The following is a 27,766-nucleotide window of genomic DNA, read 5'->3' as shown; positions in this document are numbered from 1 at the left end:
GGGGCTGTTTTCTGCAACGGGTTCACTCCTTTTTTTTTTTTTTTTTTTCTTCTTCTTCTTCGTCTTCCTCTCCTTTAATTTTTTTTGCAGCGTGTCTGCGTGTGTGTGAGTGTGAGACAGAGTGTGTTAGTGTGTTGTAGTTGTGAGCATGCAAGGAAATAACGACCGTCACCGACACAAGGAATCAAGGAGAGCATGGACAAATGGGCAACTTCTGTTTTACAAATGCACTTTATATTTATTCCTCGTCTTCAGTCTGGAACTGAGGAGCGGCGGAGCGGGTGAGCAAAAAGAAAAGCCAACAAACAACAAAAAATCTCAACTTTGGCTTCATGTCATTCACGTAAAAAAAAAAAAAAAAAAAAAAAAAAAAAAGTAGAGAAAGCGGGCGGACATTTCGCGGAGTGTGCATGCTTTTGTTGTGATAACCAAGAAAAAATTGCACAAGAAAAGCAGATCGTGAGGGGTATTTTCTGCGTGTTGTGAATTTTGGTGGCTCGGTTATGCCACGAACCAAAAGTCCGAGCGGTGAGTGGAACCAGATGTGGAGGAAAAAACCAGGGGGGAGGAGGGAGGCGAGGGAGGGAAGGGGCTGCTGGCTTAGTGTCTCTATTGTGATTTTTAAAATGTTTTTATTCATGATTTAAGTTCATGTTAAGCTGCAAAGGAACGCACTTTTTCGGTGTTTTGTTGTTGTTGTTGTTGTTGTATTTGGGTTCCGGACAGTCTTCACTGTAACACCGACGCGCAGCGACGCTTCGGTTGGCTCCCTGCGGGCAGATGTGACCTTTACATCCTGTTACAGCCTGCAATTAACACATTCAGCCCAGTCCTGAGCAGATACCAGACCTATATGGGATGCTATGGAGGGTGAAACCCACCTCGTCCGCCAGTGAAGATTGAATGTATTTATACTTTATTGGTTTATAACAGTAGAATATCTATTTGTTATCTGACACGTTGTTTTTTCTTGGAAATTAGTAAATCTGAGTTTGCTAATTTGACTTGAGGCCCACTGTCTTTCTTTCTTTTTTTTTAAATAGCAAATTGACAGAAAGTGGACTGCAACAGCAACAAGATCTCTTCTTTGGCACCTCTTTCTTAGTTATACAGAGTAGAATATTATCACTGTCAAGGCATTAATTATGGCTGCTACCATCATGAATTGCAACACATCCTCTGATCATTTTCATTTAATTAGTGTCATGTTACCAGAAGCGGTTTAGAGTCACACCTGGAGCTGCAATTCTTTGGCGATTCAAAGAGAATAAGTTGCCAACTGCTATGATTAATCGTTTCAGTCATTTTTCAAGCAAAAAATCTCCAACGTTTCCAGGTTTCAGCTCCTTAAATTTCAGGATTGCTTGCTTTTCTTTTATATTTATGATAGTATTTGAAGAGTCTTTGGGTTTTGGATTGTTTGTCAAACAGAAGAAGCATTTTGAAGACGTCACTTTGAGCTTTAGATGAGCATTTCTCAAAGTTTTCAGCATTTTATTGGTTAAATGACTAATTCATGAATCAATAATGAAAGTAATCATTAGTTGCAGCCCTCGTCTCTTTCATCATGCCAGGCTCAGGACATTATATTGCTTTTTTTTAAAGTTAATTTCTTGTTTGATCAAGCTGTATTAAAATACTGGGATTATGTGGGTTTACACTCCCACTCTTCACACTATTATCCCGAGGAAAATACTGCTAGACACACATCGTCAATAATCTGGAGCTCTTTTTTTTTGGAGGAGGCTTAGTTTCTTAATTTTGAAATGACTTGCACCCCATCTGCCATCAAAGTCCCCTGTCGCCAAAGTTGGAAATCCCTTGTCAATCACTGTTTACGACCAAATGGATGAGATGCAGTGAGGATCTGAGGGGAAAATAAGCATTTGTTGACTTTCTTTATGAAATGTCGACACGTTGGATTTGTTATGTAAATGATTTCTCATGAGAGTTTAACATTGATAATATTAATTAGGGACAGCTCTGCTAAAACTTTCATGTGCCAAAGTGGGACAGTGATGACAGTAGATGATTTACAGCAGGGGCGCTCAACCTTTTTTCTTTGGAGGGCCAAAACTGAGACTCAATGAAGGGCCATTGTACTGCATGGTATTGTTACAGGACCCCAGTTTCCCTTAATCAATTGACTTCCAGAGCAAAGAGTCCGCCAGTCAAAACTTAAGAATAATCAGGGACTCGACATATTTTTACTTCACAAAACGTTTTAAAAAAACATAAACATTGCAACAACTTGTAGTTTTTAGTATGTTTTCTGCTGCCAGCGTCCAGCAGGCCAAATTAAACCTCATTGTTGGCCCTGATAGGGGCAATTAAGATGTTTTCCCCTGATGTATGACTGGCAGAATAGTTTGTTTTGGCATGAAAGTTCCCACTAACATGGTGCAGTTTCAAAATAAGTTTCCTATTCATTATATTATTTAAGAAGACAGCTGTAGCTCTTGTGCCAAGCGAGCAACATAGTTCAAGATCTCACACAAAATCCCCACCAGCATCATCTTCCTTTACACGGCGGTCGGTATATATCTCTTATAATAACTGGGATTTCACAGCTAAACCTACACAGAGATAAGCTGTTACATACTGTTTATGAGTGTGGAGATTGCTGGGAAGCATCAACACCACACTTATTCTCACTTTGGTTTCTAAATATGATACTTTCACAAAGCTTCCTGTTAGCTCTGTGTCTTAGTGTGGCTGCAAAGTGCAAATACGCCACCTCTGTTGATGGCCCCCTTCTCGCTCCGCTCCCATGCTTCTCAGACGAGGTAAAACCTATCCACGGTTTTGGTTGCTTCAGAGGCCAGACCACCATAAAACACCAAAGGAACAAACACAGCAGGCTGGAATTTCCTGTCTATTTGTTGCTTGCCATTTTATCACACAGGAGGCCTGTTTTTGTAATCTCGGACATCTGTCAAAATAAGGGAAGGTTACGGGAACAGAATTTTGCCCAAGCCTCAGTCGAGATCATCGGATTTGATTTATAAAATAGATGAATGAGCAAAACAAAAATCCAGTTAGTTATGATAATACGGCGGCGTCCATGAGTCACACACGAGTCAACAGAGAGTGTGAGATCAAGAAGTTTGTTGAACTCAAATGTTTCAAGCCAAGACTTGCTATTGATTAGTTACCCACGCTTTAAAGTATCGTCCGCAAACCTGGTCCAACACATGACTGTACTGAGGAGGTGGAAGTTCTGGGAATATCTGCCTCTCTTGGCAAGTGTTGCCGGCTGTTCTTGGCTGTGGATTTCAGCCTCCCTCTCTCGCAGGAAACTGTCTTTTTGGCGTTGAAAAAAAAGGGGTGACAGGGCAAAGAGGAGGATGAGATCACAGCAGGAGAGCTGTTGTGGCTTAGCGTTCACAGGGCTCAATGGCTTAAAGTTAATCTGGAATTCTGCGCTCTCTCTGATTGCCCTGGAGTTTTTTTTCTCACATCAAACATCCAGTTGTGTCCCCTCCAGACTGGAATTAAAAACTTCTTTTTGAATTTGCTTCTTGCTGTCTGGAACTTCGGCTTCAGGTTGTCTGCTGCTTCAAAAGCCTTGTTTTTTTTTTTTTTTTGCCAGCGATGTCTCACATTGTCATTGTGAGCTTACATTCACACGCTGAAGTGAATTCAACACGCACGCTGACGTGCTTTTACAGGACTGGTTCTGATGTGAGCATCTTCCCACAGGCAGCATTGGAGCCGACTCTGTGGGCTATCAAAAAAAAAAAAAAGGCTTTAATTCCCTGTGTGAAAATGACAAAAGTTGCATCAGACTGATTTATTGTCCCCTATGACTGTCTCGTTAACAAGTCAGCGTTGTGTAAGTCCAGCTACTCAAATATCCTTAAGGTTTTTACTTTGCAACGAGCAGTGTGACTAAACACTCAGCTAAGATTACAGTGTATCGACATTTTATTGTTCGTTGTGGTAGACGTCACACTGTAATTGCAGAGTAGAGATGAATTATGAAGGAGAACTGATGACAAGTCTATCATAGAGGATTAAATGCTCTTCTGAGGGGCTTAATGTGTGTTTTAGTGCTGAGACAATGGGGTGATTGATTGATTAAGTCATTAATCAAACTGTTTTGGTGATGGGTTAATGATTTTAAGAAATGTGCATTTTAGCATTTTTTAAAAATTGAAATAGCTCATTAAATTCAGCAATTCTATCTTTACAATTGTATTAAAAGTTTTTTTGTTTCTGTGATCGTAAAAGTGAATATATATGGATTTTTGGACTGGATAATTTAAGTAGGTCAACCTTAGGAAATTGTGATGGATATTTTTCATTATATTCTGGTGTATTACAATCCAAACGATTATTAAAATCATTAAGAAATTACTAAGCAGAAGCCGGTAATTTGTTTCCTTTTTAGTTCAAGACTTGACTGATACTTCAGAGAGGGATTTTCCACAGAAACAGGTCTTTGCCTGCTTTCCTTTTATATTTGATCCATCTCTGGATTATGTTGCATTAACAGCAGTGAGTAGAGTATCAGCCTTGTGGAAAAACAGCCTTGTTCCAGAGTGTCTTGAGGTGTTTTGTATTATTTGGAGCAGCGTATGCATAAGTTAAAACTTATTCGACTCCCGGAGATGATTTAAGAGTTTGTGTGTCCTTGTCAGGGAGCACGCTTTCTCTGATTTGAATCTTTCACGATTAAAACAATGTATTGGGAGTAAACAAGCCTGACAGCTGGGTGTTACTCTTAGATGGATGACTTTATAAAAAGAGCAGGGTGGTGATTAAATCTGATTGCACTGTACAGAGTATATATAAACTCATGCTGCCACTGCACTGTCACCGTGTTTGCTGCCGACCGAATGAGCTAAAACAGCTTCTGAGAAACTCAACCACAAGCCTGAGTGCAAGGAAAGGGGCGTGTCGGTCATCTTCTCCAGATTACAGGGAATTTTATGGAGCTCCTGATGAGACTCTATTGTCTTTGTGTCTATAAAGGCAGCAGAGGAGGTCTGAAGTGTTTTAGCTGAGAGGTAGGAAAGGAGGGATTGCCTCAGACTGAGCAGACTGACAGACTCTCCACGTAGGAGAGTCGTGTTTTTCAACCAAATGCCCAGTGATCTTTTTCCCACCTACCCCACTTCCTGGCCTCTCACAGGAGCCCGCCGAGTAGGAATGCTGTGGGTCTCACTTTTTACTCCTCTGAATCTCACTTCTGAGAGAAAGACAGGGATTTATGTGTGTTTTGGGGGGATATTTTTCGAAGTCATTTTTTAACAGCGTCTTGATTTAGACTCACTCCTACACTCCCGACTTGTATGTCTTTGTCTTTTTCTTCTCCCACCTTCACACAGACTCACAACCACACAGCATTACATTCACAGTCCCGGTTGCCAATCTAAATCCTCCAATAAAAAAAAAATAGAAAAGAAAAAAAAAGGACCGGAGGAAAAACCACATATTTTTTTGAGAGAGGTTGCTGGTTTTGTTCCTGAAATTCCCGTCACTGTGGCTGGCTCGGAGCCACCGCTCTGAATGTGTTAACTTCAACACTTTTTTCCCACTAAATCCTTTCTTTGTTAACATCTATGATAACGTTGTATGGTATAAGTGTATGTGAGAATACTGCAAAGCCTTGTGGGTAACACCTTGCAGGCAGCTATAGCTCCTCAGAGAATCATACTGAGGCAATGCCAATAAAGGCGTCAGTGTGTAGCAGTAAGAAATCTGCAGACTGAAAACAGCCACCCATTTCACTCAGTGTATGAAAATTATCAAATTCAGGCCTGTGGGAGCATTCAGTTATTTGAGTCAAACATATAAGAGTCACCCTACACAGTCGCATGATAAAGAGCCTAATAGCTCAATCCCCCAGAACTACCACTGGAGCTCTCTTCATTGTCAAACTCAACGCAAAGCATGAATAGTCGCCACAACATGTAGCGAACATGGCTGGAGGTAATTCCAGGTCAATCTTTGGGAATTGGGTGACTGAGACCTGGTGCACGTTGAAGCACTTTAACTGCGATTGCTCACATTGCATGAAAACATGTGCAACCACTTTTCACAGTTTATGGCATGACTTTTCTGCAATTACGCCCCGCTGAGAGTTCTGTCATATAATGCGTACACAGGATTTTCTGGTTATAACAGGATGTTTAGAGGATTAATAACACTGAAGTGTGTTATTGCAGAACTTGAACTAGTTCTAACCCGGCCCTGCATCCATTAATGGAGATATTGATCCAGCCCCTGACCTGTTCTCTTGCCACATTAGCTGCTTACATGGAGTCCTGTTTTCATCAGCATTATTGACTGATGCCATTGTTTCCCTCTCTCTGCACAGCTCCACTGGACTCTGATGAGTTTGCTTTCTTCCATGAGGGCGCCCAGGGGTGCCTGGGTGTGCGGGATCACTCCCTCGTCCTGTCAGCCTCGTGTGAGCAACCCAACCAGCGCTGGAAGTGGGTGACCCGGGCTCGCCTGTTCAACCTGGGCTCCTCACTGTGCCTGGGCCTGACCACTGGCAACGTCAGCTCCCGAGGGGACAGGTCTCCTCTGGGCGTGTACACCTGTGACCGCGAGCCCCCCAGAGTACGGTGGACCTGGAACTGCGCCCAGGTGTTGGACAACCTCAACACCTACCTTCCCTCACCCTCATTCTGGAACTCCACCTCGTCCTCGTCTTCGATTCCTTCAGGGTTCAAATGGACACTGCGTAGTGATTCGCAGGACGTGTGCTCAAAAACATATCGTGGTAAGCCTGAGTTTGATCAAACAAGTTCAGACTCACACAGAGATGATTCTACAGGGTGGCGGCCAGTATTTACCTGCGTTTGACCCAAAACAATTCTTAAGTAAAGTTGGACTAAATCCAGGTTCTTTTTAAAGGTCCAGGGTTTAGTAGCATTCAGCAGTGTGGGCCCAGATTGCAACCAACCAAACCCCCCCTTATCTCACCCTCCGCTACGATTGCCGCTAAGGCTCTCTTTAGAGCCAGTGTTTAGTTTGTTCCTCGTCGGCTACTGAAGAAACAGATGCAACACGGTGGAAGAGGACATGTCCACTCTGATATAGAAGAAAACATAATTATTAATATCATATTCCATTTCTGTCCCTAAATACCACCAAATCCTGCACACTGGACCTTAAAAATACCTTCATTTTTAAAGAGCAACTCTAATGTTAGAAATACATTATTATATTGCTAATTTAGTCATATAATTAAAAAAAATACAAATTATGTAAATACATACAATTATACATAAAAAGATTTTGAGGTGATCAGGTTCCCTTAAGTCAAGTCACCTTGGCAGATTTTACAGTGAATGATCCTGTTCAGGTGATCTTCATATAAACATATTAAGACATGTAGATTTTCAGCTAATACTCTACAAATAGGCTAAAGATAGACACACATTACACAATGATGTTTGGCTATTAAGACTGCAAATGACTTTTTTGGATCATTATTTATGGAAAGTGGAACAACCAAATAAAAAGGAACTGTAAGATCCGCCAAATTGACTTCACAATCTGGTATTACTGACAAAACCAGATACCTCAAAAAGTAAGTCGTTGATAAACTTTTTATCTTGCACAAGTTAAATTTGATAATAACCTGGTGATTCTGGGGTAATTGGTTTTCCCAACTTTAAAAGATAAAGTAAACTTTTAAAAATTTGTGGGAACAATAAGAATAGAATAAGATAACAACAATATATTCTGTATGTCTGTAAGTAAAATGCACTCGAGTTCCCTCAGTGGTCCACGGCCCAGCGAGCAGCTGCTTCGCTGTATGTTGTGATGCCTCAGTGTGGCAGATAGACTTACTGTTGTGAATACCACAGCTGTATCTGATCAAACAGATATAGTAAAAGTGTTGCTTTAAGGGAATCGTCGAGGACAAGTGGCTGCTTGCCAGCCAGAAAGCCAAAGACAACATTGCCGGTGTTTGTAAACTCCAGTAAACACACACAGTCGCCCTTGCCCTCAAGTACATGTGTATTTATATATAGTTTTCAGTCTAGATTAAATCTAACCACGGCAGTTCACAGCTAAGCCTCATTTCTGCTGTCAGTGCCCTTCTTACCAATATCAAATGTCACAGTTGATCATCGACAAACTATACAGCAAGGCTCGGTCAGCCATGCCACTTTACAGCTAACAGGCTCTGCTCGTCTGCAGCTAAAACCAGATCTGCCATAAACGTAAGACCAGAAAATCTCCCTTCACTTTCGTCTTTATCCTGCCCTCTTAAATCTCTTTTACTTTTTTTGTGGCAAGGGAATCGGTTGCATTGACTTGTAACTTGCAAGCTCCGATCTTCACAAGTTTCTCTGTGAAGTCAACTCAATGCTGGAGAGGAATGCCTCTGACATTAGTCAGCCGAGGAGTAGCTCCACTGCAGCCAGCCAGCCAGTGGTGGAGCAGAGAGGGAAGTCAGGGAGGGCGCTTCAGAAATCTTTCCTCCCTCGTTTAACATGTCTGCCCTACTTTCCATTGGCCTGGCTTGTTTTGGTAACACTACAGTTCCAGCCTTTCTTCCTCTCTCTCTCTCTCTCTGTTGTCCTTTTCTTCCTACCATGCCACACTGTTGGAATGTAGGACGGCAACCTCTGGGTATTTTGCCAAACTGCAGAAATCAGATATGGAATTATAAGTTAAACAAGCTGAGACATTTCATGTAAAGATTTTGCTTTAGGCTTTTTTTTTAATTTCCTATTTTCTCCCAGTTGTTGATTCTGTTTTCACATCAAGTTCATGATTCTCAGTTTTCCCAATAACCTGCCAGCTTTTGTTTGTTTACGCTTCGTTCTGCTGACCATTATGTGACTGTAACAAAATCCTCTGTTTTGACCGTGTGTTTAATTGTACAAGTTGCTGAGAAAACAAATGAGGTTTTTCAGTTCAGCACAGTTCACAGCCATAACGTCGGCCTGGCTCTCCTGCCACATGCAGGGATTCTGAAGTCTGTCTTTGCTCCACAGAGATCTACACAATCCAGGGGAACTCTCACGGCCGCCCCTGCTATCTGCCCTTCCTGTACGATGGCCAGTGGTTCCACAGCTGCACAAGTATCGGGCGTGAGGACGGTCACCTGTGGTGTTCCACCACCTACGACTATGGCAAAGACGAGCGCTGGGGCTTCTGTCCTGTAAAGAGTGAGTTTCACGCTGCTTGTTCAGGACTGTAAATCATCAGTGAACCACAATTTCCTCTCCCCCAACAGTTCACTTTACCGTTCTTCTTCCTCTCTCGCCACGCTCTAACGGACTTCTTATCTCCTTCCCTCACTGTCAGGCAGTGGCTGTGAGACATTCTGGGATACCGACCCACTGACAGACAGCTGTTACCAGTTTAACTTCCAGGCCACGCTGTCATGGAGCGAGGCTCGGATCAGTTGCCAGCAGCAGGGGGCAGACCTGCTAAGCATCACCAAGCTGCATGAGCAGACCTACATCAATGGTAAAGTCAATGTCCGCCACCTCTGTGACACAGCAGTAGAGCACGAAATCACAAAGACTGATTTTCATGATTAAATTGTGAAAAATGTTCATCACAAATTCTAAAAAGGACAAGCCAAAATCTCAAGCCACACCTGAATTTTTATCCTTGCAAAATCCACTCCATAACAGATGTTATCTAATTTCTCTGTACATGTTTGGTTTTGTTTGTTTTGCATATCACATACCAGAAATTAGAATAAAGAATAAAGAAGATCGAAGATCATTGAGAATTGTAGGATTGTTTGTGTTCTTTTTTGACCTGCACGCCTGCAGTTTCACCTTTTGCACCCCTGCTCAAAGCAGCAGTCATGATAATAAACTTAATTATCACCATATGGCTTTCTTTGTTTCTTCCTGACATAAACACATTAAAAAACAGAAATAAGAACGGAGGAGTTAGCGCCTCGAAATTGGCTGTGAAGCTTAATTTGCCATTCATATGCTGAGCGCATTCACTCTCCTAACTGGAAGAATTGATTTTCGGGATGTCATGACCCTGTTGGCAATATTAGGCAATGCAAGCGCTCTTCTTACATAACAATACTGTCATCAATCCAGTAAAGTGTTATCGGGGATCACTGGCGAGGTTGTCAGGCCTAAGTGGAATAACTTTATTGAGTGTTTTCTTTGATTGTGTACACAGAGCACACACAGTGTGGGTTTCTCTTGTCATATCTAATAACATTTGCTGTTGTAGGTTTACTGACAGGTTACAGTGCTGCTTTGTGGATCGGCCTCAATGACCTGGACATCCATGGGGGCTGGCAGTGGGCCGACTCGTCACCACTCAAATATCTCAACTGGGAGACAGGTTAGACTGTAAATACAGCTCGACATTTTCTCTCTTTTTTTTAAGCTCGAACTGTCTGTGATCTTTTTTTAAACATTCGTTTGCAGCTTGCTCATTTTTAGCAACGCATTTTTGGAGTTCAAATGCACACTCAGTTCAACCACAGACTTTTAGCATTGCCCGCTAAAAGCAAAAGAGCATTTGAGGGTTAAGGGTCTTAAGCAAGGGCTCCTTGACTTTTTCTTTACTCTCGTCCTTCAGACCAGCCAAACCACGCTGAGGAGGAGAACTGCGCTGTTATCCGAACTGAGTCATCAGGTCGTTGGCAGAACCGTGATTGTTCTGTCGCTCTGCCATATGTCTGCAAGAAAAGGCCTAATGCCACGCTGGACCCCTTCACCACTGGTGAGCATATAGGCATTTGGATTAGTCCATTAGAATGAAGTACAGTAGCTGCATTCCTGCCGAGTGTCAAAGTGCAGAATTTGATGGGTTTTTATCTCTTTGCTCCCACAGACTCGTGGGCAGATGATGCGAAATATGAGTGTGATGTGGGCTGGCAGGCCTTTCAGGCTGGCTGCTACAAGCTGACTTCAGAGAAGCTTGACTGGGACACATCACAGAAAACCTGTCAGAAGATGGAGGCTAATCTGGTCAGCGTCCACACCCTGCCTGAGTTAGAGTTCATCTTGCGCAACTTGAAGAAAGGTGATTAATCAATGTGTTAATGTATTCTGCTTTTTCCTCCGAACGTTCTTTCTTTTGGGAGCCAGCAATTAAATGACATTCTGTCAAGTCAGGGGTACCCAGGAGTAGTTGGCTTAAAGAAATATAATAAACACTTTGAAAGATATACTCTGTTATAGCCAGGGGAAATCAGGGATTTATATATTTTTTCAAAGGACAAAAAGAAAGAAGGGGACTGCCTGTAACTAATGTTGAAGTGCAGCGGGTTCACAAAGAGTTCACACACTCTGTCTGAACGCTCTTTAAACTCTTTTCTTCAGTCCCTATTTTAAGCACAGAGGAGAAAAAAATGCACCCACCTTTCAGCAGAGCCCTTCTTCGGTGTGTGATCTGAAAGAAAAAAAATTACAAAAGTTATTAAAATATTAACTCTATTCAGTGGCATTCTCTCAGCTGTTTTCCTACAGTGTATGCCCAGAGCGAGCTCAGATCTTGTGGAAAGCAGTTTTCTTACCCTGAGATGAAAAACAGCACAAGAAAAAAAGGAATCAAATTTTTAGGTCATGGAATTGTTCCAGTGGAAAAGTTTCATATGAAAGTCATTGTTGGAACCATAATCCTGTTTTTTAAACCCTCGTTCTGTGTTTCTTAAAGGGTCATTCCGGTATCTTTAAAACCTGAGCCCTATATTTGCATATTTTTTGCATGTAGATGATTAACACTTTCCAAAAGTTTTGGAAATGGCCCAGTGAATCGCTTCAGCTGGCCGCCACGACACAATGGCTCCGACATAATCCTTAGGGGAAACTCAGACCGTCAAATTAACGTCCTCCAAAAGTGCTTATTTTTGCCAGTCATTGTGGCAGCGTCTGACATTATGGGAACAATTCAGAGATAGAGACAGAGATAGTTTTCTCTTTTTTTAACCAGAAACACAAGTCTCACTCACACAGAAGTCTTGCTCACCTCGCAAGGTCAGTTGTCACAGTTGTCGCCTGATCTAGACTGTCAAAATAAGCTAAATATTTTGGCTGGCACCAAGGCGTGCTTGCCATACTTGAGACCTCACAAAAGGTGAAAAGGTAAAAATTTGTGTTAACTTGTGTACATTTGTCATTCTTTGATTCACACCACTGTCCTATGTTTGTCAGACCCCCACTGATTGAGAGAAAAACTTGACGTGGCAGATTTTACAGTCCCTTTCTTTTATATGTTTATGTAAAAAACAGGAATTCTTATCTCCAGAGCATCAGACTTGACGTTGTACAGAGCCAGAAATAGTTTATTATTAAGAGTAAAAAGTGTGAAAAAACTGTCAGAAACTGGGAGAAATTGTGACCCTGGAGGAAACCAGAGGAGAGGGCAATGAGAATCTGGAGTTTTGCAAAATATACCTGTAGGTAAACTCCAAACTCATCATTCATCATTTCTAACATCTTCCTGCAACAGCTCACCTCTCGCAAGATTTCAGAGCAAGACTTCTTTTTGAGTGAGACTTGTGCTTCTGGTTACAAAAAAAGCATCTTGTTCTTCGACAAAACTGGCTCTCTCTGAAGGAATCATTTCCGTAATGTTGTCAGACCCTCAGAGAAACTATGTCAGCCTGTTAGTAGACATAACTGATAGTCGGAGTAGCAGCCAACTCAAGCAATCTACTGAGCCAATACCAAATATTTTGATGAGTATGAAATCATTTGCACACACCGGAATTCCCCTTCAGTTGTCTTTTTAACTCGGTGGTTTGCCTGCGTCTTCTGTCAGACATTGACCAGCTGTGGATCGGCCTCCACGACACTGATATGCAAATGGACTTCCAATGGACCGACCACACGCCCGTCATCTTCACCTACTGGCACCCGTTTGAACCCAACAACTTCCGCAACACTCAAGAGGATTGCGTCTCCATCTGGGGAGCTGTGAGTGACCCCCTCCGCCCTCACGCTGACCCCCGAAGTCTGGGGCCTTAATCACCCTCAAAGTAACGGACACTGACTGTCAGCGAGTGTCCTCGGTCTGTATATACTGAACAGCTGTGTTCTCTCTCTCTCTCTCTCTCTGTTTGTGTCTTGCTTGCGTGCGCAGGAGGGCCGCTGGGATGACAGCCCTTGTAATCTGACTCTGCCCTCCATCTGTAAGAAACTGGGAACAAAGACTGATGGGAAGCCACAGCACCAAGACTGCAAACAAGTATTGCTCTTTTGCTCTCTCCACATTTGGGTGCTACATGTTTCACTTTCCACGTGACGTTTACTGTTTATGCTTCAGATTATTGAAAGCTTTTTCCCGTTCTGGACTAGATATGAACTTCCTGCTCGTTGTCTTTGCTGTTGTCTCTCAGTTTTAAAAGACTCTTCTGCAGCGTGTCAGTGCTGGCAGCATTATTATTCTGAATATTTCAGCCTTTCCTTCACCTTTGACCCTTTTTCCCAGAGCTCCTTTCCATCCCTCACCCTTCCACTGGTTGAACTGCAGTATAACTCACTACTTGTGTTAAGTTTACCCAGACATACTAAACCTGAGACACACACACACATTCTGCCCTTGGCTTAACACATACTTCACTTTTGCGTTGACTCAAAATAATCGACTCTTGATACATACAATTTTTTAGCCATTCAAAAATTGGGACATGTTGTTTGTACGTGTCATGCCCACTGCTCGTTCCCAGATGGTGAATTAAATCCCATCTGGAGGGTCTGCGCACATCTGTCTTTGATTTCATAGTCCATAATTCTCTCCATATGAAACGCTGAGCCTCCCATACCTGACTTCTCCCTACCTGACCACTGCTGCGTATGTAGTTTTGACATTTTTCAGTAATGGGTGACATGGCGGCTCAGCATAGTGAGATGTTAATGTGAGCATTTGTGCATCCTCCTGCCCTCCGGCGATGTTGTATTTCTGCTAAGCACTGATTTACAGTGTAAACGATCTCGAAGTCGCGAGTCGTGCTGTTTTTCAGCTGTTACTTGCAACAGAGATCTTTCTGTGGATGGACTATTTATTCGCTGTAATGGATCTTCACTCCTCTCCCTGGGGAAGCGAGGCGTCATGGGTGGTACTGTGACGGGGTCATTTGGCATGGCACAAGCCCCGCGGTGATGCCGTTTGTCTCCAGCAGATGAGCTCACTTCACGCAACATGTGCAACAACAATGACAGAAAGCCTGCTGATCGCTTCAGCGGCATTACACCACATGAGCCTCAAACCATATACCCCAACCAGCTCTGGGCTCATTACTCAAATGGATTGCTCATTACTGTAATGGTGCCATTTTACTTACTCAGTTGTTACACCAGTGTTGCATTTCTGCTTTACACTTCCAAAGATAGTGACTTTATAATCAGGATGGCTTATAAGCAGCTGCTCAGGGCCCATCAGTCAGCAGGGGGTCCTTTAATTAGTGAGATCTTTGGAGGTCTTTTGGTCCACTTTTGGTGATTTCTTTTGACAGTTAGCATAAATTATAGCAAACACATTCTGGAGGTATGACAGCAAAATCAGAAAGTTCATCTCACAGAGACCATAAATCATTAAATGACAGTGTGAGGGGGGTCGCTCGTGGTGGGAAAGAATTATCGCCTGAATCTGCAGCTCCTCTCGGCTTCACAGAGCTCCGCGACAAGTTTCGACTGCGTTCTGTTTACTGTTATGGATCGCTCTCACCGCTCCCACAACTTTGTGTTAGCCACAGTAAGCAGCTGTGTATACATGCGTGTTGTTACTGTAAGACATGGAAAGGAATGAAAGGAATGAGTGCGAAGGAGACATGAGTTTCAACAGATCAGGCCTCTCTCAAGCTATAATCTTTGAGGTTCGGGTCCAGATGCCAAATGTGGTTGTGAGGAGAGCTGGAGGTTGGGCTTATTCACACATAGCTGTCTACTAACTGTCTCTCGCTATCAAGCTCGCCCCAAAATGTCACTTCTTTTCACATCCTGCAATTTGGCTCTGCATCCGTACACGTCCGCATCTGCGGACTTGTTCTATTTGGGACACGCTTCACCGGTGTAAGTGGAGTTGTTTCTGTTTCACTATTATTACACCATGTGTGACTTCTGCAAAGGAGTATATGCTTTAGATCTGGTTTACTTGACATCTGTTTGTGAGTTTCTCGGTCTAAAACATCTATTTAACCTCCTCCATGTTAGTGCTGTCTTATTCGATACTCATCTTTCTTTAAACTGCTTCAGTACCTTCAGACAATTTTGTCCAAGTTGTAGGCGCTATTGAAGAATCACACATTGACAGTCTTAGTCATGATTCTGACTTGCTGACTGTCTTCATGTGTATTTTGATGCACGTCCAGGACCAGATGTTCAGTGATGCAGAGTTGCACAGAAGAGGTGTTTGCGATCTTCGGACTGAGTCATTCTCATGACTTTTTTGTTATTTCTGACAGTTTAGTTCCCATTTAAACTCTTCTTTCTTTCCTCTCAGGGCTGGAAGTGGCACAGTCCAGCTTGTTACTGGGTGGGAGAGGATCTGCTTACTTTTGACGAGGCAAGGAAGTCTTGTGAGAACAATGGAGCCGCCCTTGTTACCATTACCAATAGGTACATATGGCATTGTACTCCCTCACAGTGATTTAAAGGTCATCACGGTATGTTTCGTTAGTGCTGATTTTCTAAAAGTCCCCCTGTATCTTTCAAAGGTTCGAGCAGGCCTTCGCCAACAGCCTGGTGTTCGGTCGCTCTGGTGATTCCTTCTGGATCGGCCTCCATGACCAGGGCAGCCCCGGCTCCTTCCACTGGCTCAGCGGGGATGAAGTGTCCTTCACCAACTGGAATCGGGACCAGCCAGGTACGTCACGTACAGTATGTTGTGTTGAATGACTGTGTGAATGATTTACAGACATCGGATAATATCTTACTGGTCAAAAATGGAACTGAATGAAGCAGAATTAATAATTAAAGATGAAGTGATGTTCAACATAAATCTGTTTCAGTGCTACATTTCTACTAGACTTATTATTGCAGGTGAATCTATTTTTACTTCTTAACAGGTCTTAATGTATATTTGCATATTTTGCATACAGGTTCTGTGCACATGGACTTTGTTTTTTTTGGTTTATCCTTTAACATAAAACTAATTTCTGTGTCCACTTGTAACCTCTAAAAGTCATACATATTTCTTTGGATGTTTTCAGTTCATTTTATCTCAATATGAAACAAAGAAATGCAGCATATCCTCATATTTGAAAAGAGGGAACTGAGTTATTGGAGATTCAGTTTAACGATGGCTGGAATGATAATCGGTTAGCAAAATAGTTGCAGATTCACTTTCTTTTCTTTTTTTAAGTAACTGTTTCAGCTCTAGTCTTTTATATCAGATTTTATGTTTTGACTATGTTTTTTTGTGGCAAGGTAATGGGAGTTGATACAGTGCTGTCAGATCTGTAATTTCATTTCTGTGTACGGAACCACAGGTTCACATCTCTTTCCTAAGTTCCCCATTCTGGATAAGCCCCGCGCCTTTCCTGTGCCTCGAAATCGAGTTAATAGAGTGCAAGAACGTGACAAACACATTCTGACTGATGCACTGGAGCGAATATCCATTCTAAGAATCAGCTAGTACAGTCCAGCAGCCTTCCTTTTATCTGTTCTTTATTTCGGTTGCTGTGTTGAGTTCACTTTCCTGTGGGGGTTCATCAACTTTCCATCTAATCCACAGTATATCAGGAGATTTTCAGCTGCCTAAACAAAAGCTCCATTTTCTACCAGAGCCAATTTTGAATATAATCTACAAAGAAGACTGAATCGTTCCCAGGTGTTTTTTTTTTTCCCTTTGGACACAATACAAATTCAGAACCACGTCCAGCAATGACGATCTGACAATCTGCCTATCTAAGACAATTATCAGCAGCTGTTACTTCCAGCCAGCAGGCGTATGTTCTGATTTAAATCTGATGTATCAAAATTGGTCCAGTTCAGTTTGCTGATGAAATCTTAAACGTTGTTTGCATCATTGCAGCCTCAAAACAGGGCGGAATTCTGCTTGTAAAATTAAGGCTATGATGGATTGTGGATTCACCACGGCCATAATTTCTAAACCAGACCTGGAGGCGCAAAACACAAGCGTGGGCGAGATCTCTGGCTTTAGAGTCACTGAGCGATCCAGAGATACAAACTGTCTGACCTTTGCACTGACAAGGGCTGCAATCTGCTGCTTTACTAGACTCGACGGGTAAACAGATTTTACTCTCTGTGACACAAAGAGTATCACATATAATGCTGGGCAGAAATTCATGTTAGGAAAACAAAACAGGGCTCACTAGTATAAAAAGTCACAGTAAATTAGTAAGAATCTGAGATTCTTACACACAGGGATGATCTGAGAGGGGGGGAATAGAGCGAGAGAGCCCAGGCAGAGACACACGGTTTACAGGAAACGTCACACTTTTTTTCTCTAGAAAAGTTTAATGTGGCATCAACACTCACAACCGTCTTATAATAAATGTTTGTTCACATTTTCCACTCATCTATTTCCACATGTTTCATCATCACATCCCCTTCTTCTCCCCTCACCTACGTTTCACCCGGTGTCTATTTCAGTCAGCGTCCGTGGCGGCTGCGTCTCCATGGCAACGGGCTTCGCAACAGGTCTGTGGGAGGTGAGGGAGTGTGCGTCATCCAAGGCGAAATTCATCTGCCGCCAGAACCAGGACACGTCTCTGAGCCCTGAGCCTCCGGTCCCTCAGCCCACCCCGAGCCTCAGCGGCTCCTGTCCCAGAGGCTGGAAGAGCAACAGCAACCTGCGCTACTGTTACAAGGTTCGTCCCTGCGGAGCCTCACGCCATCAGTACTCTCCTTGAAGTGTCTGAATTTCAGTCACACTTCGGGTTTCGTTAATTAGTTTCATACTGCCTTGGACTAAAATGGCCTCGGCTAATATCTGAATAATTGATATCATTTTATTCTCATTTCAGTGCTGAGGTCTCTGAGTGTATTAAATGTCCTTGTAGACGTGGATATGATCAAAGTAGGATGACAAGTGTTATTGAGGTGATTTAGAAACACAAGCTGGACTTCTTTAGAGTAAAAGTTAATGTGGCTGTGTGCTTTTCAAGTGTCCTGTCCAATCCACACAAAATTATAGCATTTGCATTCCATCTAGATTAGAGAGCTACATATCCATAGACTTTAGGATTTGTTCTGTGTTCTCCTATTATCAGTGAGTTTGTGTTTAATCATACGTAACTCTGAAGTAATTTATTCCCTTGAATGGCACTAAGTAGAGTGCATACCTCCACGAAATACGCATCCTCTGTCCGTGTTTTGGGAAAATCCCTTCAGTAGTTTTTGTGTAATCCTGCTGACAAACCAACCAACCAGCAACCAGCAACCAACAAACAACAAACGGACATGGGTGAAAACTCCCATGGTATGAAATGCAAAAACAAATCTGGTCTGATTCTGTAGGTCGTAACTGCAGTGAATACATATATCTGAGGTGTGCAGAAGTTCCCATTCACCTAACATATGTGTAGATCAATTACTTTTACAGTATTTTAATTTGTGTTGCTGATACGAGCTGTGACCATAACAAAAAACATGTCTTTACAATGCATTATTGGTTAATGTTTTTTGAAACTGTACAGCCGTGCACAAACTTTCCCTTGATATAAAATAGATATAGATATATAATGTAGAATAAACAGAAATATCATTCAAATCATTATTTTTTTAATGAAATATAAGTAAACAGCACTGAGAATCTGACCAATGACCAGCAACAATTTTCAGTTCTTCACAGTTTTACCTGTAAAGTGGTGTGAAAACAAATCAGTCAACAAGTTCTTAGGTACCAGGTGTAGACAGGAGTCGTAACATTAAGAGTCGAAGTAATACTGCTGCTGGCTTCTTGTTTTACATCAGTATTCCATTTTAATTAAACTGTAATTTGACATATTCACATGTTTGCAGGTGTTTCACTCCTCCCAGCTGGAGCAGAAGCTGAGCTGGCTGCAGGCTCACCTGTACTGCCACAGACACGGAGCCAACCTGCTGAGCATCGGCAGCCCTGAAGAGGAGCAGTTCGTTCTGCAGGTCCTCCACGAGGCCTTTGGGTGGGTGTGCACCTCTGACCAGGTTGCATGTGATGTAATATGATGATGATAACGGTGATGGTGACGACGATGTGGCCCACAGGGAGTCAGAGGACCATGAGCAGCACTGGTTTTGGATTGGACTGAACCGCAGAAACCCAATGGACAACGGCAGCTGGAAATGGAGTGATGGGCTCGCTGTGAGTAAAGACAAGATACGACCAAACTAAACAGCTGCTAAGTAAAAAAAAATCTATTTACCCTTTTCTTGTGTCTTTCAGTTTACCTACCAGAACTTCGGCCGATACTACTACAACATCCGACAATGTGCTGCTGCAGACTTGGGCACTATGACCTGGCTGGCCATGCACTGTGACTCTGAGTTAGACTGGATCTGCAAGATCCCCAGAGGTACAACAGCACCGGTCCTTCTTTATTCTCTTTCATGTTGCACATTTGTTATTCACCTTTAGGAGAACCTTTTTCCACTGTCAGCTCCTATTGTGGCAGCATCGCTCTCTGACTTGAATGTCTCAAGACTTCTTCCCTCTTTTTATTCATTGCCTTTTGGGCCTCTGACATTTTGTATGTCGTGAATAAACTTTTCCCTTGTGTGTGTGTGTGACGTGTCTGTGTGTGTTTTTTTTTAGGTAGTGTTGAGAAGGAACCAGAAGTCTCTGAAGGTCAGTCTTATTTTCTTAGCTTTGAACTTCTCCCAGCATACTGAAATTACTTCCACTGGGGCTTATTTCACTTCCCTTTTCTGTTTCATGACTGTCTTTCCTTCTCCTCTCTCCACTCGTCTGTCAGGCACTAGTTCTCCTGAGTGGATTGGCTTCCAGGAGGCTGAGTATAAATTTTTCGACCACCGGACCACTTGGGACCAAGCCCAGAGGATTTGCTCCTGGTTTGACTCCTCGCTGGCCTCCGTCCACTCAGCTGAGGAAGAAGCTTTTCTTGCCAACACTTTAGCCAAGGCACTGCTCACTTTATCAAAAAAGTTCATCACTGTTTTCTATGAGTCGATCCAAATGTGCAATCTATTACTAGTCTTTTAGCAGGCAGGGTAAAAATCCTGAGAGGTACTTAACAAGTATAAACCTGTGTAATTACTTCTGCAATGAGGATTAAAATTCTCTACGGCCTTGACATGCCTTTTCAGTGCTCTTTTCTCTTCACCTCCAGATGTCGAAAGTGGAGGGAGACAACTGGTGGCTGGGGCTCCACACCTACGAATACGACGGCCGCTTCCGCTGGTCCGACCACTCTGTGCTCAATTATGTTTCCTGGGCCCTTGGCAGGCCACACCCACTGAGCCGTGATCGCAGATGCGTCTACATGTCTGCCACCAAAGGTAAGACAGTGAGAGTGAAGGACTGCAAGAAAACTGAATCACAACCAGTACGCGTACATGAACCCGTGTTTTTTGTCCCCGAAATAGCGGACTGGGCCGATCAGAAGTGCCACTCTGACCTGCCCTACATCTGTAAGAGGGTGAATGTCACAGGCACCGTTCCTCCAACTCCGTCAACTCCCCACCCACCTGCTGGCTGTCCTGACGGATGGTCCTCGTACCAGCATAAGGTAGAGCTACGACACACCAGGAGTTCAGCATAGAGAAGTTATTACTTTAAGCTGTATAAAGGATGCAGGGCGCCTATGATGCCATATAGTATTGCAGTGGTCTTGTGCCTATTTTTGATATTCTTGAGACAGTCATATGTTTCTCAAAGGGTCATGATACCACCTGTTACCCATTAACCTGCTTAATGGTTGATGATTAACAGTGTTTTTTGAATCCCAAAGTTTCCTAGTCTTTTGTCTCAACTTGTTTAAAACATGTCACTGCAACAGAATAAGCATATATTTACATTGGTCTGTAAGGTTGATGAGGTCAAACATTCAATATATTGTCTTTGTACTCTACCTGCTCCTCTCACTCAGCCCAACCAGACCTAATCCAAGCAATCCTTCTCTTCATTATGTGCATTCACACCTGGTGTGTCTGTAGTGTTTCAGAGTATTTGATCAGTCTCCACGAGTCACATGGTCTGCAGCCAAGTTGAAGTGCGAAACGCAGAGAGGCGTACTGGCCGTGGTGACCAATCATTTGGAGCAAGGTAATCACGGCAGAATACAACCGCCTTCAATGAACAAGCAGGGATTGAAGTTAATAAACTTCCCTGCCTGAATGTAGATTATTCACTGTTTCATTCTGAGCAGAAGTGTTTTATGAAATATAAGAATCCACTTGTTTTAAGTTCAGAGTAATCGAGAGGAATAAGATATTCATTTGTGTATTCATCACTGTTTGCATCGTAAATCTCTCATACGAGTTTCACCACACACATACACTGATGCAATCGATCCTCCCCCTCACAGCCTTTGTCACCACCCTGCTCAACAATGCCAGTGTTGACCTTTGGGTGGGTCTAACGTCAGACTCTAAAGGTCATTTCCAGTGGCCCAAGGCCGGCCTGCTCAGCTACACCAACTGGGGTCCTGGAGAGCCCCTCGACAACAGCGGACCGCACCACAACAGGACGCCGGTACTCACCACACTCACCTATCGGAGCACACGTCTTGTTTTTGACCCTGTTGTGTTCCTGCTCTGAGGTTTTTACTGTCAACCCTCAGGGAAATTGTGTGGCGATGATTCATGGGAACCCACTGAAGAACAGCGGCATGTGGGCTTCCCGAGCCTGTGAGATGGAAAGTAACGGCTTCATCTGTCAAAGGCCACAAGGTATGATATTGAGTTATAATAATATTTGCACCACCGGTAGAAGTGTGGTGACTTATATAACCTTGTGTGTCTTTGCTGTTTCTGCAGATTCAGGTATTCCTCCGGCCCCGGCTCTTATTCCTGTCTCCCTGTCAAAGCCTGTGGAGCTCGGTGGGGTGACTTACCGGGTCGTGGAGAAGCGTCTGGACTGGACCGGCGCTCTGCACATCTGTGAATCTTTGAATGGGACCCTGGCCACAGTGAAGGATCCCTACCAGCAGGGTTACCTCACGCTGCTAATCAACAGCCTGCGCCGGCCGGCCTGGATCGGTCTCTACGGCTATGGGGTGAGTCTTTAAACTTACTTTGTGTCTTATTATTCTTATAGTAAAACATCACTGGAGTCACACAAGTCCAACAATGTTTTTCCACGCTGAGGGAAGCTGCTGTGAACCGCAACTTGCTCTTTTTTTCTTCTCAGGGACGGAGCTACACCTGGCTGGGTGAAGAAGAAGCTTTGTATTCAAACTGGAAAGACGGGGAGCCCAATCAGATTGGTGGATGTGGTCACATGTCCACTACTGGGCAATGGATTACGACACCTTGTGACGCTAAACTGGAGGCTGCTATATGTCAAATAAGCGGTGTGTGTAATGTTACAGCAATAAATATCCGTCAGCAAATCACCAGAATTGTGCCTTTCCCTGTCATTTCCAGGGAATAAATAAGCATGAATTAACTTTAAATTCTAATCTATGTTTTTCTTCTTCCCAGATGAGCCTGTGAGCCACCAGTGGGTCTATCCCGGCCAGTGCCCCCACTCCCTGGGAGCGTGGGCGTGGGTGCCCTTCAGAAACCACTGTTACGCCTTCAACTTGCAAAGTCTTAAACTGCAGCAGGATGCGCGCATGTCCTGCAAAAAAGGTAGGGAAACCCCTCACATCTCCGCCGTTCTGACCCCTGCAGTGCTGCTCAGGCTCTGCTGTTCACCATACCGAATTGGAGTGCAACTCGTCTGACCTTCTCCGCCGCAAACACAATCGACAAAGTGCATCGATATGTCTAAATTTAGAAGTGTTATCCATTGAGCCGGCTGCGCCGATGTTAAATCTCCATACATGATTGATTCCCTTTTCTCTGTTGTTTCATCTCTGTGTATTTGTCTCCTTTTCTCTCCTCTAGTGGGAGCAGAACTTCTGTCTATCCTGGACGAGACAGAGAATGGATTCATATCGGAACACATCCAGAGCTATGCAGAACAGGCACATGGCGCTTGGCTGGGCATCAGCGTGAAAGGTCGAGCAATGTTACCTCAAATAGTCCCTTCCAGTTCTGCTGGAGTGGACGTTTTAACCTTCACATTTTATAAAAGTTGTTTAAATGCAAGTTTATTAGTTTGAGGCTACTTTTAGTCATAATTCCCTACTCCGCTTGCTGATGAGTTTATAAATTAGCAAGTTTTATCTGATTGATTTGGAAGTCTGTGGTAGAACAATTATGAAACAATTAATTAGCCAGTAGAAGCCTGATTAGGTGTCAAATAAATATGATAAAGCTGGTGAGTCACCTCGGGAAAGTTAATTTTAAGATAACCACATTATTATCTGTCAGTGCAATTATATAATTTGAGTGAAGTACCCTGAAATATGCTTGTTAAGCTAATGGGAAGGACCTCTATGACAGAGTTGTCAGACAAAACATGAAACTTGAACAATTAGCTCTCCCTAAGTTCTCGCTGAGTGTGTTTGGAGCTCCGCTGAGTGTCTGTGTGTGTGTGTGTGTGTGTGTGTGTCCGTGCTGCAGGTGGAGCTCTCATGTGGAGCGAGGACACGGAGATGTCCTACACCAACTGGGAGGCGCACAACGTCGCCTTCTCTGTTCTCTCTCCAAACTCCTGCTTCTGGATCCAGAGCAACAGCGGCCTGTGGAAGCCGGGCTCCTGCAGAAACCGCACGCACGGAGTCATCTGCAAGACGCCTCGCAGTAAGCACACACAAGAAACACTGTAGCCGAGGGGGGGCTGAGTTGGAGATCAAAGCACAACAGGATCAGAGCAAATTGAATCATTTTAAATTTAAAAGTGTTCTGTAACATCAAACCAACCAGTAAAACCAATAAATGTGGTATGTGGGCGTCTCCTCTCATCAGAATATTAGCTGTTTCCAGAGGTAATAAGTCAAATCCTTTTCTGTTTAAGTTACTTACATCTAGCAGTGAGATCTACTTCTTCTGTACACACACATCAGGGCCCTGACATCGGTGAGCATCAGCCAGGTCTTTGCTGAAGAGGCAGTGATAAGAGAAGTTACTCTGATTGGCTGTTCAGCTAAGATAATCAGAGCGCAGTTAAACCAGAGAAAGGTTCAAAAGAAGCATTCCAAGGTAGTTGCCTGTTGGTCGTAGTTGTTGCGATGCGTTTAAGTGCAGCTTTTTGGCCGAGTCAGCCTTCGTCGCCACTAGTTCTTCGTCAGCTCGGTGCGTGTGGGCCCTTACACTTGTGTCCACACAGTTCTGTTAGTCATGGTCAGCTGAATCTTCATTGAATTTGAATCATTTCATTTATTTTTCTTCACTTTCTTCATACTTGGTCTAAATTTACCTTGTTGAAACCTGGATAAAGTCTTTGAAGTGCAACCTCTTAAATTGGATGCAGTGAGGAGCCAGAATGAATAAACAATGTAGCAGCCACTGAACAAAAACAAAATCTATATTTCCAAGTGTGTAGATTCACTGGAGCAACCTTAGAAATCAGCCAGTAGTGGAGCTGAGTTTGAGTGCCACATTTTTGCTAACTGTCCCTCTTCATTTGCAGGTGCTGAAACCTCACCTTTGACATGTAAGTACATCTGCCACGTAACTTAGCATGTCACTTGTACATCGGAAAGTGAATTATTTATATTAATCCTGACCTCCATCTTCTGCTTCTGCCCTAGCGGATGGTGACCATCTGCCCACTCTGATTGTTGTCATGGTGACGGGCCTGGTGCTGGTGGCGCTGATTGTGGGCGTGATCTACTTGTACCGTAGGCGAGTTGTCGGGTCACGGGGGTCCTACGAGGGCGCCCGCTACAGCCGCACCAACTCCAGCCTGGCGGAGCAGACGGAGAAGAACATCCTGGTGTCCGACATGGAGCTGAACGAGCAGCCAGAGTAGCAGAGCCGCACCAACCAGGACTGGACCCAACCTGAAACTGGACAGGCTGATTTCAATGTGGCATTTATGCTTTTTTTTTGTTTTTGTCGCCTCTTTTGAAACCAAAAAAAAGATTTTTAAAGTGCTGAAGGGCTGTGTAGAGCGCAGCAGATGTTGAAATTTTTTTTTTTTTTAAATTGAACCCCCGCGTCATCAATCCTCTTTTGCCAAGACTTAACAGTTCGAGCAATTCCTCTCCAGACAAAGAGAAAATCAGACCCCTCCATGTGCACAGCATTCATGAAGGCCATAAATGATCCTACTGGGAGTTAAGTTTGATCGCAGCTGGAAAATCGGTTTTCATAAAATGACTCCTCGCTGTCCTCCTTGGTGCCAAAGTCAGTTTTTGCTCGGTGTATATTTCCTTTCTTTGTTCCCATTTCGATTGAAAACAAAGTGAAAAAAAAAATTACAGCCACAGATCAACTCTGAAACCGTTTGTCTCGCAGCCGCAGTTTTCTTCAGGACCAAATTTCATTTTTTCATTTTGAGTTTTTTTTTTTCTTTTCTGCCATGACAGTATTTACCTGAACTTGATGTTTGTTTGTTTTTTCGTTGTTTCATTGCGTTCGTGTCCTTTCAGTTGATTTGTCATTATCCGTGCAGCTGTAGAGAACTGTCACTGATGATGCGTGTGTGGTTTTTTCGCGAGCCTGCCTCTCTCCTCCTCTCTGATCTGACACGTCGGCACCAGCTGTCAGATGAGCCGAGGAGGGAGAAGTCCAAATGTGAATGTGTGGAAGGTGACAGGGACCATTTTTTTTGTTGGTGACCTCAAACCGCCTGAGGACATCACACTCGATTTGTGCACATTACTAAAGTTCTGTGGGGAACTTAGATAGACTACATTGTCTTTTTGTTACTGCGGGACTAAAGGTTGTCATCGAATGACCAGACTTTCAGTTTCCATTGCTCTGTGTACATTTTGGCACTTTCTGCTTTTTACCTTCAGCTAAATCAAATATTAGTCATCCACTTGCCTTTATAATTCATTGTCCTGAGTCACGGCTGCTGCTCCGTGATTTCCAAACTTCTGTATGTTTTGCCGCTTCATGCCACCATCTGGAGCTGATTCTGCAACTTTTAAGGACATAATTCTCTTTGTTTGCACCGTGATAAAGGGTTTGCAATTTGATAATTGTCAGATTTCATCATGATTTCATCACGCTTTTCTGTATGTTTTATCACAAGGTTGTTTTCTGCTAATTTTCTTTTTTTTTTTTGTTATGATGCAGGTTTAAATGAGCGCTTTGACTTAAATACACTACGACTGTCAAAGCCATTTGGAAACTTTCAAACTTTTATTGGATGATTGCCAACACTTGAACCTCTCATTGCCCCACAAAGGAAAACATCCCTCATGTGAATGACACCTTTGTATATATGAGAGCCAAAGAATGTTTTAAAAGTGAATTCACTACATGAGAAAACCCTCCTTTCTGCGTCATTCTGAGATTTTTACATTTATGCAACGCAGTGATCACATTTTTCAGAGTTCCTTTGACTCCTCAGACATTTCTCTTATGCCCTCGGCTCTTGCCTCTGAGTGCATTTCTGTCTTCTTGCTTGGAGGAATGCTTTGGAGCAGTTTCAGTCTGAGGCTTTTGGTGTTTCACTGAGCTGCTGTGAAAAAAAAAAAAAAAAAACAGCGGCTCCATGAGTTGGACTAAGATAGAGGGGGAAGGGAGGAGGAGAGGGAGTAAGTTGAAGTGTGTGTGTGTGTGTGTGTGTGTGTGTGTTGGTGTGTGTGCAGTCTCCAGCTGTGGAATGTTGAGTCGGCAAGAAGAGCTCAGTGGTACGTCTGGAACCAATCAGAGAAGGAGGGCTCAGGGACATGAAGGGTCAAAAAGAAGAGTGAAAAAAGGAAAACTAGACCAAGGAGAAAAAAAGGGGAAAAAAGGGGGGAGCGTGAGGAGGAGTTGGCGATGTTGGAGGAGAGGAAAGCAGGGAAAGAGGATAGTGAGGGATGCAGCAGTTTGTCCCAGGCTTACCCCGGCCTCTGCTGGTGGTTTACTGTACAGGTTTGTCTTCATGAGCAGTCGATGTGAAGTGATTGAGGTGACGATGTGGAGGTGCGACAACCCTCGGTGTGTGTGTGTGTGTGTGTGTTTGTGTGTGTGTGTGCTCCCCATGAGATCATGTTTATGATGCAGGCTGGCTCTTGTCCCTGTGAAGATTACCTGAAGCACCTGTTCAACTTTTATTGAGTTTTTGTGTCATTTTTATATGAAATGAATAAAGTCTATGTTCTCAAAACTTCTGCTTTTGGTCATTTTATTTATTTTGTTGACTTGTTAGATATGGATTGAAATCTTTATGGAGCAAGTCTTCATGCGAAAATGTGACCAGTTCACTCGCAGAAGTATTCTCCCCATGTGTCCCTGCTACCTGCTCAGACATTTTCCCTGCTGAGAGCTTCTCAAGTCACTGAGCTGGTAAATGAATCAAGGAATTAATTATTAATTTGTGGAGTGCGATGTGGAGGTTTTTCCACAAGAGGGCACACCTTGCCTTCTGTATGGGACAAGTCCTCCTGCACTGCAAAAAGTTAATGTGCACGTGAAGAGTTAAAATGGAACACTTAAAAAGTATGTTAATTAACTTGATTTACAAGATATTTACTAGTTTGTATCTTTAAATTCCTCGCATCTTCTTAAATTGTCTTGAATGTGTCTTTTATGTCTCAATTAGTCAAGAAAAGCTACATTAAATGGAGGGAACTTAGTTCTGTCACTAAAAAGGAAACTATTTCAACTAACAGCATTTGCCCTCTTTTTGTTCAGTGTACTGAAAATCAAGAATGCAAATAAATGAAGAACGATTTGCATAATATTAA

At 43.2% G+C, this 27,766-nt stretch overlaps 1 protein-coding gene and 1 long non-coding RNA gene across 2 annotated transcripts; one reads left to right on the top strand and one right to left on the bottom strand.

Annotated features, from left to right (window-relative positions):
• Positions 1 to 148: 148 nt before the first annotated feature.
• Positions 149 to 27,186, top strand: mrc2 (mannose receptor, C type 2). Its single transcript, XM_037089906.1, has 29 exons — positions 149 to 281; positions 6,326 to 6,736; positions 8,970 to 9,143; positions 9,283 to 9,447; positions 10,186 to 10,299; positions 10,540 to 10,683; positions 10,795 to 10,986; positions 12,727 to 12,881; positions 13,048 to 13,152; positions 15,406 to 15,521; positions 15,620 to 15,768; positions 17,520 to 17,737; positions 18,891 to 19,033; positions 19,116 to 19,212; positions 19,294 to 19,423; positions 19,663 to 19,695; positions 19,823 to 19,989; positions 20,198 to 20,366; positions 20,454 to 20,596; positions 21,024 to 21,132; positions 21,395 to 21,561; positions 21,650 to 21,758; positions 21,846 to 22,084; positions 22,219 to 22,381; positions 22,512 to 22,661; positions 22,920 to 23,033; positions 23,541 to 23,720; positions 24,550 to 24,573; positions 24,671 to 27,186. The coding sequence occupies exons 1-29, from the start codon at positions 149 to 151 to the stop codon at positions 24,889 to 24,891; spliced, it is 4,434 nt and encodes a 1,477-aa protein (XP_036945801.1). The 3' UTR covers positions 24,892 to 27,186.
• LOC119014592 lies at positions 18,634 to 21,082 on the bottom strand. The gene is made up of 3 exons (XR_005073007.1): positions 20,940 to 21,082; positions 18,942 to 19,187; positions 18,634 to 18,726 (listed from the first exon to the last, which is right to left on the bottom strand). It is a non-coding gene; the product is annotated as an uncharacterized LOC119014592 (long non-coding RNA).
• Positions 27,187 to 27,766: the final 580 nt, after the last annotated feature.

Source organism: Acanthopagrus latus, chromosome 23 (genome assembly GCF_904848185.1).
Source record: "Acanthopagrus latus isolate v.2019 chromosome 23, fAcaLat1.1, whole genome shotgun sequence".
NCBI classification, from domain to species: Eukaryota; Metazoa; Chordata; class Actinopteri; order Spariformes; family Sparidae; genus Acanthopagrus; species Acanthopagrus latus.
This window is presented reverse-complemented; position numbering and strand designations above follow the sequence as displayed.